Source organism: Tupaia chinensis, unplaced genomic scaffold, assembly GCF_000334495.1.
Source record: "Tupaia chinensis unplaced genomic scaffold, TupChi_1.0 Scaffold000368_1, whole genome shotgun sequence".
Classification (NCBI taxonomy): Eukaryota; Metazoa; Chordata; class Mammalia; order Scandentia; family Tupaiidae; genus Tupaia; species Tupaia belangeri.
The window spans coordinates 1,100,818-1,111,489 of NW_006159865.1; the positions used below are offsets into that span (position 1 = coordinate 1,100,818).

The 10,672-nt window shown below is 38.8% G+C and overlaps 1 protein-coding gene across 4 annotated transcripts in view; it reads left to right on the forward strand.

Moving 5' to 3' along the window:
* Nucleotides 1-9,305, forward strand: part of SLC4A7 (solute carrier family 4 member 7) — a 67,706-nt gene extending 58,401 nt beyond the window's left edge. For 2 of the 4 annotated variants that reach the window (XM_006153308.2, XM_027773760.1), the window contains 3 exons: nucleotides 2,125-2,222; nucleotides 6,057-6,164; nucleotides 9,139-9,305. In XM_006153308.2, the coding sequence (XP_006153370.1) occupies nucleotides 2,125-2,222; nucleotides 6,057-6,164; nucleotides 9,139-9,220 (288 nt within the window). In that variant the 3' untranslated portion in view covers nucleotides 9,221-9,305. The remainder of the gene's footprint in view (nucleotides 1-2,124; nucleotides 2,223-6,056; nucleotides 6,165-9,138) is intronic. The other 2 variants (XM_006153309.2, XM_027773761.1) reach the window with 1 other exon arrangement.
* Nucleotides 9,306-10,672: the final 1,367 nt, after the last annotated feature.

The following is a 10,672-nucleotide window of genomic DNA, read 5'->3' on the forward strand; positions in this document are numbered from 1 at the left end:
CTTGCCCATGGTGCTCTCTGGATTTGAACCCAGAGTCTTCATATGGGGCCAGCCTCGCAGAGCTCTGCGTTACTGGTGCATGTTTCTTGAATATTGAGATTGGACTAGCTGGTGGCACGGTGGTGAGGTAACTGGGTCCCACATGGCTGACTGTGATGTTCAAGCCTCAGTCCCAGCAGCTTGAAAAGAATGCAGGGTGCATGTGTGTGCAGGCTCAAAATCCTGAAAACAGGGAGAAATGGAGAAGGGGTTACACTGTAACCTTGCTCCACGAGAGATTGCTTTCTCACTTTTCCTCCCTCCCTGTTTCTCTCTTTCTCTTTCTGCCTGTCTCTGGCAAAAAGATGTGCCCCTTTGCAAATTAAAAAGAAAAAATAAAGATGAATAAGTATTTATATCTTTTCATGAGAGACAAGGAAAGAAGAGAAAGAGACAAGCAACCTCGGCCGGGTCTCAGGCTGACGTCTTCCCATCCAGCCACAATCCGAGTCGCACGTACCTGTGCCGGGATGTACAGCTCAGCCAGGAATCGAACCCCAGTCCTTCAGACGGCCCACAGCATTGCACAGCACTGCGCTTTGGCTGTGTCACTTGGCTGGGCCATATTTTACTTTATTTTTTTTTTTTTAAGGTTTTTGCCAAGACTTGAACCACACAATTGACCCTGTAGGATCTAGGTACATTAACCACCCCTGCAGCAGCTGACCCGTTATATAACTTACTTATAAAATACGTGGGTCACATTGCCTGTTTCTTCTTATACCAGTTCATGTAATGTGCAGTAGCGCATAACAGAAATGAACATTAAAAGTGGCTTTTCAACATTTTATTCCTTCATGTAAAAGAACTCTTTTTTTTTTTTTTTTTTCCAAGTTTGCTATAGGGTGTGTACACTCACTGGGGAGCAGGAAGGGAGAGAAGAAAAAGAGAGAGAGAGAGAAAGTGGGAAAACCACCTCCTGGGGCAAAGGCCACGCTGCAATCTCTTCTCCATTCTCTTGGGATTTGGGGGCACACCTACACATGGTTTCAAGTGTCTGATCCGGATTTGAACCACTTACTCAGCCATGTGGAATTCAGTGACTTTAACCACCATGCCACCAGCTGGCCCTGAAAAATATGAGTGTGTGTTGTGGCTCCACGAAGTTATCAGGGACTCCTAGTTTCTCTCTCCCATCCACAGCTTCAAGTTTGTATCCTCGGGTTCCCGTCATGGGTCAGAATGGCTGCTGAGCGCCAGCTGTCATGGTAGCGTTAGACAGCCAGGAGAAGGAAGGAACAGAAGACAGGAAGGGCTTTTAAAGGAGTCTTCATAGAAATATCAATCTGATAAGTTCTACTTACACCCATGGCCCCACTTAGTCGCAAAGAAGGCTGGAAAATTTCGTTTAGGATTTTTTGATTTGTTTTTAAAAATCTGGGCACATTGCCACCTCTTCTAAATAGTGGAATTTCTGTTAGCGAGGAAGATTATGAATGCTCTCTCAGTCTCCTAGGTTGCCCTATTTCCTCACTCCTAATTAGTAATGAGTCGTCATTTTGGTCCACGCCCTCTGTCCAAGTGGTTTTCAGCCTGTGGACTTCCGTTGTAGGGGGTGTTTTTCATTGTCTCAACTGGAGAGTCTGCTCCTGGCATCTAACAGTAGAAGCCAAGGACGCTGTGAAATATCCTGAATACACAGGATTTCCTACCATAAAGAATTACTTAACGCTAAGTGTCAGTATCGCTCAGGTCGAGAAACCCTGCCTTATCCACATGAAGTGTGTGCTCATACTTTATTGTGATGAGAGACCTGAGATTTCACAAAATCTTACCCCTCGTTACATGCCTGTGTTAGTGCTGATAATCACATGTACATAGTTCAGCTGATTTTTGAATCATGCGAGTGACATACTTACAGAAGTGAAAGTCGAACCATTTAAAATCAATCGTGTTTCGCAGATGTTTCTTTTATGCTACAGGTATGTGTTCATAACTGTAAAATTAAATTTTGGGGGTCACGGCACAGTTGTTGTGTTTCCGCCATGTCGTGAGCCCGGTTTTCTAACTTGAAAATGTTACCTATTAACTGACTCTTCTGGAAACATTCTGGGCAAGTAACCTCTTCACCTATGTGCTCTGAAGGAAGCCGAGCGAATGCTTCAAGATGATGATGACACCGTGCACCTTCCGTTCGAAGGGGGAAGTCTCTTGCAAATTCCAGTTAAGGCCCTAAAATATAGGTGAGCCCTAACTTCATTTTGTAATACACATTTTATATGCATGTTAAGTGCAATGCCTCAGCAGTGATTTTTAGTTTTGAAAAGATATAAAAATCTGTGTCTGGAGTGTCAGCCAAAGGAGGACTTGATGCAATTCGGAAAGATATTCCCTCATTCCTTTTCCACCCAGGTAGTAGGCGAGAATGAAGAAAAGGGTCAGAGCCTTACCCTGGTGTCTTTGCCAAGCCGATAACATTTAGTCATCTTTATTAATTCTGTTTTGCGCAGTTTGAAATCTCTGCACAAGTTGCAGAATATTTCCATCTTCTCAGTATTACAGCTTCTCCCTTCTCTTCTTCCTTAGGGCTGTAGTCGGTGTATGCTGTGAAATAAACATCTGTAATCCATTGTTTGATAACCTTCTGTTACATAACTATGTAGAGAGCCCCTAAAACTCTACTAGTTGGCCAACATGTCACTTGACTATTGGCAGTGCAACTCGTATTATGGGAAAATTAAGTTTTACGTATAGTTTATCAAGTATGATTTTGGTGATCTGTGTTTAAATTTAAGAGCTAAAGTTGTGGAGGTTAAGAACTGTAAACCTGTCCATAATTTAAAAATTTATGGACATATTATGTATCGAATCTTATCTCTGCACATCAGTTCCATTTCTGGTTCATTATTTAAAGAAGAGAAATCAGTTTAGAATGTGTATAGGTTTCTTCCCTGACTAGTTGATGAAAAATGTTTGTTGATAGTCAATTAATGTGCTTTAACTTTTTCATTCAGTCATGAAAGGAGGGGAGAGAGCACTTTTTTTTTCTTCTTTTGCTATAGAGTTTATGCATTGGTTAGAGAGAGACAGAGAGGGAAAGTGAGAACATGGGCTTTGGAAGATGGCCACACAGCAATCTCTTCTCTGTTCTCCTCTTGAGGTTTTGGGCATGATGCTCACATGTGCTGTTTTCAAACCACTGGTCTTGGCCATGTGGGATCGAGCCAACTTAACCTCTATGCCACGTGTTGACCCCAAGAGATTATTTTGATAGGATCTCATACTCTGGGCTCATCCTGCCCCAGCCTTCCAGCCAGCTAGGACTAGCGGCGTGTGCCACCATGCCTAGCATATTGAAGGTTGTGTTGTGACCCGAACCCAGGCCTCTCATGTGCACTCAGCCTCTGACTAGCTGCCACTGGACAATTTGAACCACTGCAGTTGAGCCTTTTTCTCATTTTTGACTTTTCATTATTCTTTTATAGAAGTCACGTTTCAACTTGTACATGTTGATTAGTTGTGATACATGAATTCATCAATTTTCCTCGACACGTTTTTTACTGTGAATTGTTATATTTTGATATTATTGCATGTCACTTTTCGTAATTTTTTTCCCTTAAATCTATTTTGAATTTTTAAAAGTAATTTTTTTTAGGTTTTTTTTTTTTGCTATAAGGGGTGTGTGCTCACTAGAGACACAGAGAAAGTGAGAATTCACCCCCGAGGGAGATGGCCACACCGCAGTCCCTTCTCTTTCATTCTCCTCTCGTGACTTTGGGCACGCACGCACGCGCATGTGCTCAGTGTGTCGTAAGCTGCTGGGTCTGAGACTCGAACCGTAGCTGGCCTTGTCAGAATCCATCGCCTTAGCCACTGCGTCACCTTGTGGCCCCTTTTCCGCAAATCCTCAAATCGCATGTCAAGTCCATGTAGAGATTTTATTGTGTTCAGCTTTCGTGTTCTTCTCTAGACTCTGTACAAGTTAGTTAGAGGAATTAGTTTATTCACTGCACTGATTGTTACTTCTCAGAGGAGTATAGGAATTTCCGTGATGGTTATTATTAGTAACGCTCAGTTTGCTGAAATTAGTGGCCCCTTCATTTCTGCGTCCTGCTTTATTCCTTTCTCAGTATGACTATACATAGACTGGGCAATCGAGGGGAGTCTATTGCTAACGAAGTTAACGAAAAGAATGTGTATGTGCGTTTTCCTTCTGTCTTTTAAATGATGACATGAGCCAGGATTCATGCCGTTTTGCTTAAAATTTGATATCAGAAACGTCAGGAAATGTCTAACCTGTTTATTTGCTAGAGTTTTGCATCCTAACTAGCTTTGAGTTACTTGCTACAAAGAGCAAATAAGATAACAGTATTGAAAGCATTTGGAAATTGTAATGCCCTATAAAATGTGAAAATAACGTATATAATTTGGGCAGAGTTTTTCCCATTGAGTTTTATTTTGGCATAAAACAAAAGATATACTTCTTCACAGAAAGGTGGTAATTTCTACTAATGAGAAAGTTCTTAACGTAGGGGAAGATACTTAGAAGCTAGAAGCTTCCTCAGGGATTTGTACCTTCAGTTAGCTGAAGTTGGCAACCAAGTGTGAATAATGTTTACTCGAGGTAGGCAGAATTTCACAGTGGATGGCTCTGCCATCGTGAACCTGGACACTCAAATCGTGTAAGCTTTTTAAAAATCGACTTGGTGAAGAGACAGCAGCCATTCCCAGAGACTGCAGTGGCCACGTCACAGTTCCTTGCTATCTAGTGTTCGGATTCAATGAGTGAATGTCTAAACGTCTGCTGTTTAGTCATTTATAACCTAGCAGCTATCATCTTGTTAATTTAATGTGACCTAATTTGACATTTGTATTTGTAACTTGTTTGCATAAGGTATTTTTACTGATGAAATGAAGGGCTCGCAAATACTGGGTTGTCAGAAAAGTCATGCCACATTCTTGTGTAGAAAAACATGGAAAAGATATGTTTTTCTTTTCTTTTTCTTTTTCTTTTTTTTTTTTTTTTTTTGAGAGGTTTTTGCTATAGGGCGTGAGTGCTCGCTAAAAAGAGACAGAAAGCGAGAAATCACCCCCCAGGGGTGATGGCCACGCTGCAATCCCTTCTCCTCCATTCTCCTCTCAGGATCTTGGGCACGCACACACATGCGCCTGGTGTGAGTTTAAGCCACCGGGTCCAGGACTCGAACCACGGTCGACTACATGGGAGTTCAGCGACATAGTCATTACGCTAACTCTGCTGGTCCCCGTCATGACTTTTTCAACAACTCAAGATACTTGTATTAACTTTATGGTACTTTCATATTTCTTATGAATAGAACCTGAACTCAAAATTAATTATTTATGGATATTATCATTATTGGATTTGGGGTCTTGAAGTAATTTCTCGCAGTATTTCTTAGAAACCTTGAGTGATCACATTGTCCATTCCTTTGATGTGGATAAATCTGATAAAATAACTCTTCGACACTAAAAATGTGAATACCAGCAAAACAATTGTCTATAAAGCTATGTTATCTATTGAAATAGCTTCAGTGCTTTGATTTCGGTTTTAAGGTGTCGCTATACCCCCATTCTTTTGATTATTTGGACATTTATTTGTTGAGATTAAAATTTGTGTCAATGATATGTTTTCTAGTTAATTTGAGGTCAAATTATGTTTCTGCTCATAAGCGTGTTAATATATTCTTTAATGTTTTTTAATAGTATGCTCATAGCCAAGGTGACAGAGAGCATCACTCCCCGAGTACTGCTGCAGTATTACTAAAGCCCCAAATTGGATTCTGAAGTGAAGTTCCATAAATAAATCTTGCTGGTTTAATTACTCTTACTCCTAATTTTGAGTATAAAGAAAGTTGTGTTTCTTCACGAAGCCTTTATAACAGAACTCCAAGATTCTGCCATCGTCTTAGAGCTAGGTTTTTGTGCATGGAGAGGATTTTTTTTTTTTTCCCGGATTTAAGTGAATAAAAGCCAATAATTGCATAGCTCATACGGATGAGGATATTAATGCTTTCGCAAGTATCGAATACTAACCAGAAAGTGTATTTGTTCTTCAGTGTCGATCCCTCAGTCGTTAACATATCCGATGAGATGGCCAAAACTGCACAGTGGAAGGCACTTTCCATGGACAGTGAGAATGCCAAAGTAACCAGATCTAACACGAGGTAGCTATGCAAGCCAATAATTGCATAGCTCATACGGATGAGGATATTAATGCTTTCGCAAGTATCGAATACTAACCAGAAAGTGTATTTGTTCTTCAGTGTCGATCCCTCAGTCGTTAACATATCCGATGAGATGGCCAAAACTGCACAGTGGAAGGCACTTTCCATGGACAGTGAGAATGCCAAAGTAACCAGATCTAACACGAGGTAGCTATGCCTGTTTACGCCTTTCTAACTGGGGCCGGTTTTCAGTCTACTTATTGTTAGCTGTGTAATAAGACCATTACATTCCATTGGCCTAATGTGTCGTCGCCTTTCTTAACAAATTCAACGCTCCTTTTCTTCTCTTTCTCTTCCATCTTATTTTATGTTAGAACCAGATACAGATCATGATTATGTTGTCTCATTTTTTAGCATATAGTTGTCTATTTCAAAAAAAATACTTGAGTTATTTTATAAGAAAAATAAATTCCATATAGAAAGGAAATAAATATAGAAAGACCAAAGAGCATATAAAGAAAGAGAATTACTAGGGCTTAAATAAAGACTATAATGGAACACTACTTCAGTCACGGTTTCTGATGGTCTAAGAGAAGTGAAACGCCCAAATATTTAAAATTCCTTCTTTTGTTTTGTTTTGTTTTAGTGTATTCATTCTTCAGGTGAAGTAAACATTAGAAGACATTCAATCCGTTGATATAAAGACATTCAGTTTTATAATGGACCATGTATTGAAACAATTATATAATCCCTTTCTTCAATTTCTTGCTATGTAACATTTTTAAATTTGTTTTTTTTTCTTTTGCCCTCACTGCAAGGCCTGGGCCCTTAGTGATTCTATTTTGATGATTTCTTAATCCCTAAGGTGTCTGGAGAAATGAGTTATTGACCTGTGGGATACTCTGTCATTCAAATTCAACAACTGTTTCTTTGGTGTACTAGACTCAAGTACATTCTCCTTGTCCATCAGATCAAAACTCTTTGAGACAGGCCTTTATACAGCTGTTTCTCTTCAGTAATTATGAGCTCTCCTTAATTTTATTTAAAAATTTATTTCTAACAAAAACTTTATTCAGGGAACCAGCAGTTAGCATAATGGCTATGTCGCTGGACTCCCACGTAGTCGACCGCGATTCGTGTCCCAGACCCGGTGGCTTAAAACTCACGCCGGGCGCGTGTGCGTGCGTGCCCAAGATCCCGAGAGGAGAATGGAGGAGAAGGGATTGCGGCGTGACCATCCCCCCTGGGGGGTGATTTCTCGCTTTCTGTCTCTCTGTCTCTCTCTCTGTCTGGTGAGCTCACGCGCCCTATAGTGAAAATCTCTCCAAAAAAAACAAAACAAAACAAAACAAAAACTTTATTCAGTTCATTCCTGAAACATTGACAAAACACATTTCAATTGCAACCTCACAGTTTCTCTGAATTTTGCAATTTCTGTTTAGTTGTTGTGAGCCGACGTTTTAGTAATTGATAAGCTTTTTTCTCATTCTCTCCCTACCCTTGTTTAGGCTTTTTTTCGTACTTCATCTCTGTCATCGCATGTGTTTTATTTCCGTTATCACTTTTTGAGTATGCAGCCAGAATTTCACTAAATATTCTTTTCTACTCTTAGTAACTTTTTACAGTTTGTTTGTACCTTTGGCCCATGTTGTTGGTATAATTCTGATAAAAATAAAGGCCTCATTAGGCTCTCTGGCATAGTGGTAATTTGCTGCTCCGGAGAAGCTGGGTCCCGCATGCTGACTGAAATTCAAGTCCCTGGCCCTGTCAGCCCGGACTGCCCGGGCATGAGCACCCAAGATTAACTGGGCTGGAGGATGGGAGGGCATTACAGCGTGAGCAGAGCCCTGCGGGGGTGCTCATTGCCATCTCTCTGACGTCTCATTTGCACACGCATGTGCTCTGTGAGGGATAAAGAAAAAATAACGGCCTCAAATGACATTATCATATCTTTTATACTTTCACTTTTCATTTGAGTTGGCCTTGAATTCAAAATTATAGGATAAGAAAGACTGATTTGGTTATAATGTTTAACAGGAAAAAAAAAAAAGTTCTGTAGTTTGTCTGGAGAAGGCATCGAACCACAGTATATATTTTTTTCTTTTCTTTTCTTTTTTTTTTTTTTTAGAGAGGTTTTTGCTATAGTGTGCGTGTGCTCGCCAGACAGACAGAGACAGAGAGACAGAAAGCGAGAAATCACCCCCCAGGGGGGAGCCCCCATGCCACCACAATCCCTTCTCCATTCTCCTCTGGATCTTGGGCATGCATGCACATGCACCCAGCGTGAGTTTTAAGCCACCGGGTCCGGGACTCGAACCGCTGTCGACTACATGGGAGTCCAGTGACATAGCCATTATGCTAACTGCTGATCCCCTAGACACAGTGTGTTTTTATAGTTTTTTTGAGAATTTTTTCCAAAATCCAAATATTCATGTATTATGGTTAAATCAGTTATTGGTTAAATTCATATCCATATAGTCATTGTGTTTAGTATTACCTTGAAAATATAGAATAGGTATGTTGGTGAACTGAATTCAGGAAGGCTGTTGTATGTACATTTATTACCTTTTGTAGGAATTATTTGATGTTATCTATATTAACAAAGATTCTTCTATTAATGGATTTGTCAGTGAAATAAAAGTCCAATGCTATAATTGTTAAAACATGGAATAAAACTAATGATCATACACTGACAATTTGAATAAGCCCTCTCCCCTTTGGTTTTAAGAAAAACATGAATTTTAATTGTAAGCATATACCGTTTTTTAAAAACTTAGAATTTTAAATATTTGCTTTTCTAATTAAGTTCACTCATCTTCAAAGAAGGCAGTAAAATTATAATAGCAAGTCATAAACTTGTAGTATTAATAGTCATCTCAAAAGGCCTAATACGAATACTTACTGTTGGCCATTCTTAGAATCTGATATTGATCTGTTTAAAAACCACTTATTCTCATTTTTTTATTCCAAATAGCCCTGAAAAACCTGTGAGTGTGAAAATAAATTTAGAAGAGGAGCCCAGAAAGAGATACATGGATGCTGAAACTTCATTATAGAATTGAACCAAGAGGAATTAATATATATATATAGATAGATAGATAGATAGACAGACAGATACAGACAGATAGATCTATCTCTATATATAAAGTGTGTGTGTAATATGTCACTGTATATAGCAATATTGTATGTCATGCTACTTATGTATGACTACTGGGTTTTCCGAAGTAGTACCCGAAGTTTGTTATGAGCACCACGGAGACTATGTGTATAATGAAATGTTCTCTTAGGAGGAAGGTACCTTGTTCTTACTATTCGAATATTTATTCTGTTGGAAAAATTTTTTAAATATTTGCTTTTCTAATTAAGTTCACTCATCTTCAAAGAAGGCAGTAAAATTATAATAGCAAGTCATAAACTTGTAGTATTAATAGTCATCTCAAAAGGCCTAATACGAATACTTACTGTTGGCCATTCTTAGAATCTGATATTGATCTGTTTAAAAACCACTTATTCTCATTTTTTTATTCCAAATAGCCCTGAAAAACCTGTGAGTGTGAAAATAAATTTAGAAGAGGAGCCCAGAAAGAGATACATGGATGCTGAAACTTCATTATAGAATTGAACCAAGAGGAATTAATATATATATATAGATAGATAGATAGATAGACAGACAGATACAGACAGATAGATCTATCTCTATATATAAAGTGTGTGTGTAATATGTCACTGTATATAGCAATATTGTATGTCATGCTACTTATGTATGACTACTGGGTTTTCCGAAGTAGTACCCGAAGTTTGTTATGAGCACCACGGAGACTATGTGTATAATGAAATGTTCTCTTAGGAGGAAGGTACCTTGTTCTTACTATTCGAATATTTATTCTGTTGGAAAAATTTGTGTTCTGCGGTAGAAAGATGTGGAATAATGCATTCAATCTACTTTTCTTAAACCTATTTTTTTAGTGGCAATTCATACCAACCGCAAGCGATACATACTTTGTCCATATATTTATAATTTTCATTTGAGTGTCCCAAATGATTTGTAATGTATTATTTGACATTTATTCAAGCTTTATGGGAAGAACAGGGAGTCTTGATGCCAGTGCGATGGCGGAAATAGTAATGTCATGATTTTGTGTGCGTGTGTTTCATTTATGTTGATGTCCATCATGTGTCATGAGCAATGGCATTTTCATGGTATAGAGGTGAATGTAGAACAGTGGACACTTTCTAGATGAGAACTATAGTGTTTAACCTTTATGTTTTAGAACATTTTTTAAATCTTAAAACATCCGTATCAGGTTTCGTTCTTGACAGACAAGTAAAATTGCAGGTGGTGTTTTATGGTTTATCATTCATACCAATCACAATTTTATGAATTTCAGAAGCTATAAAATGCCAGTTTGTAGTAGTTAAATTTTGTTGTCTTTGTAGAATTCTTTTTCTGAATCCTTACATTTTTTTAGATCCCATAATTCTTGCTCTATTCTCTGCCTTTGCTCTCT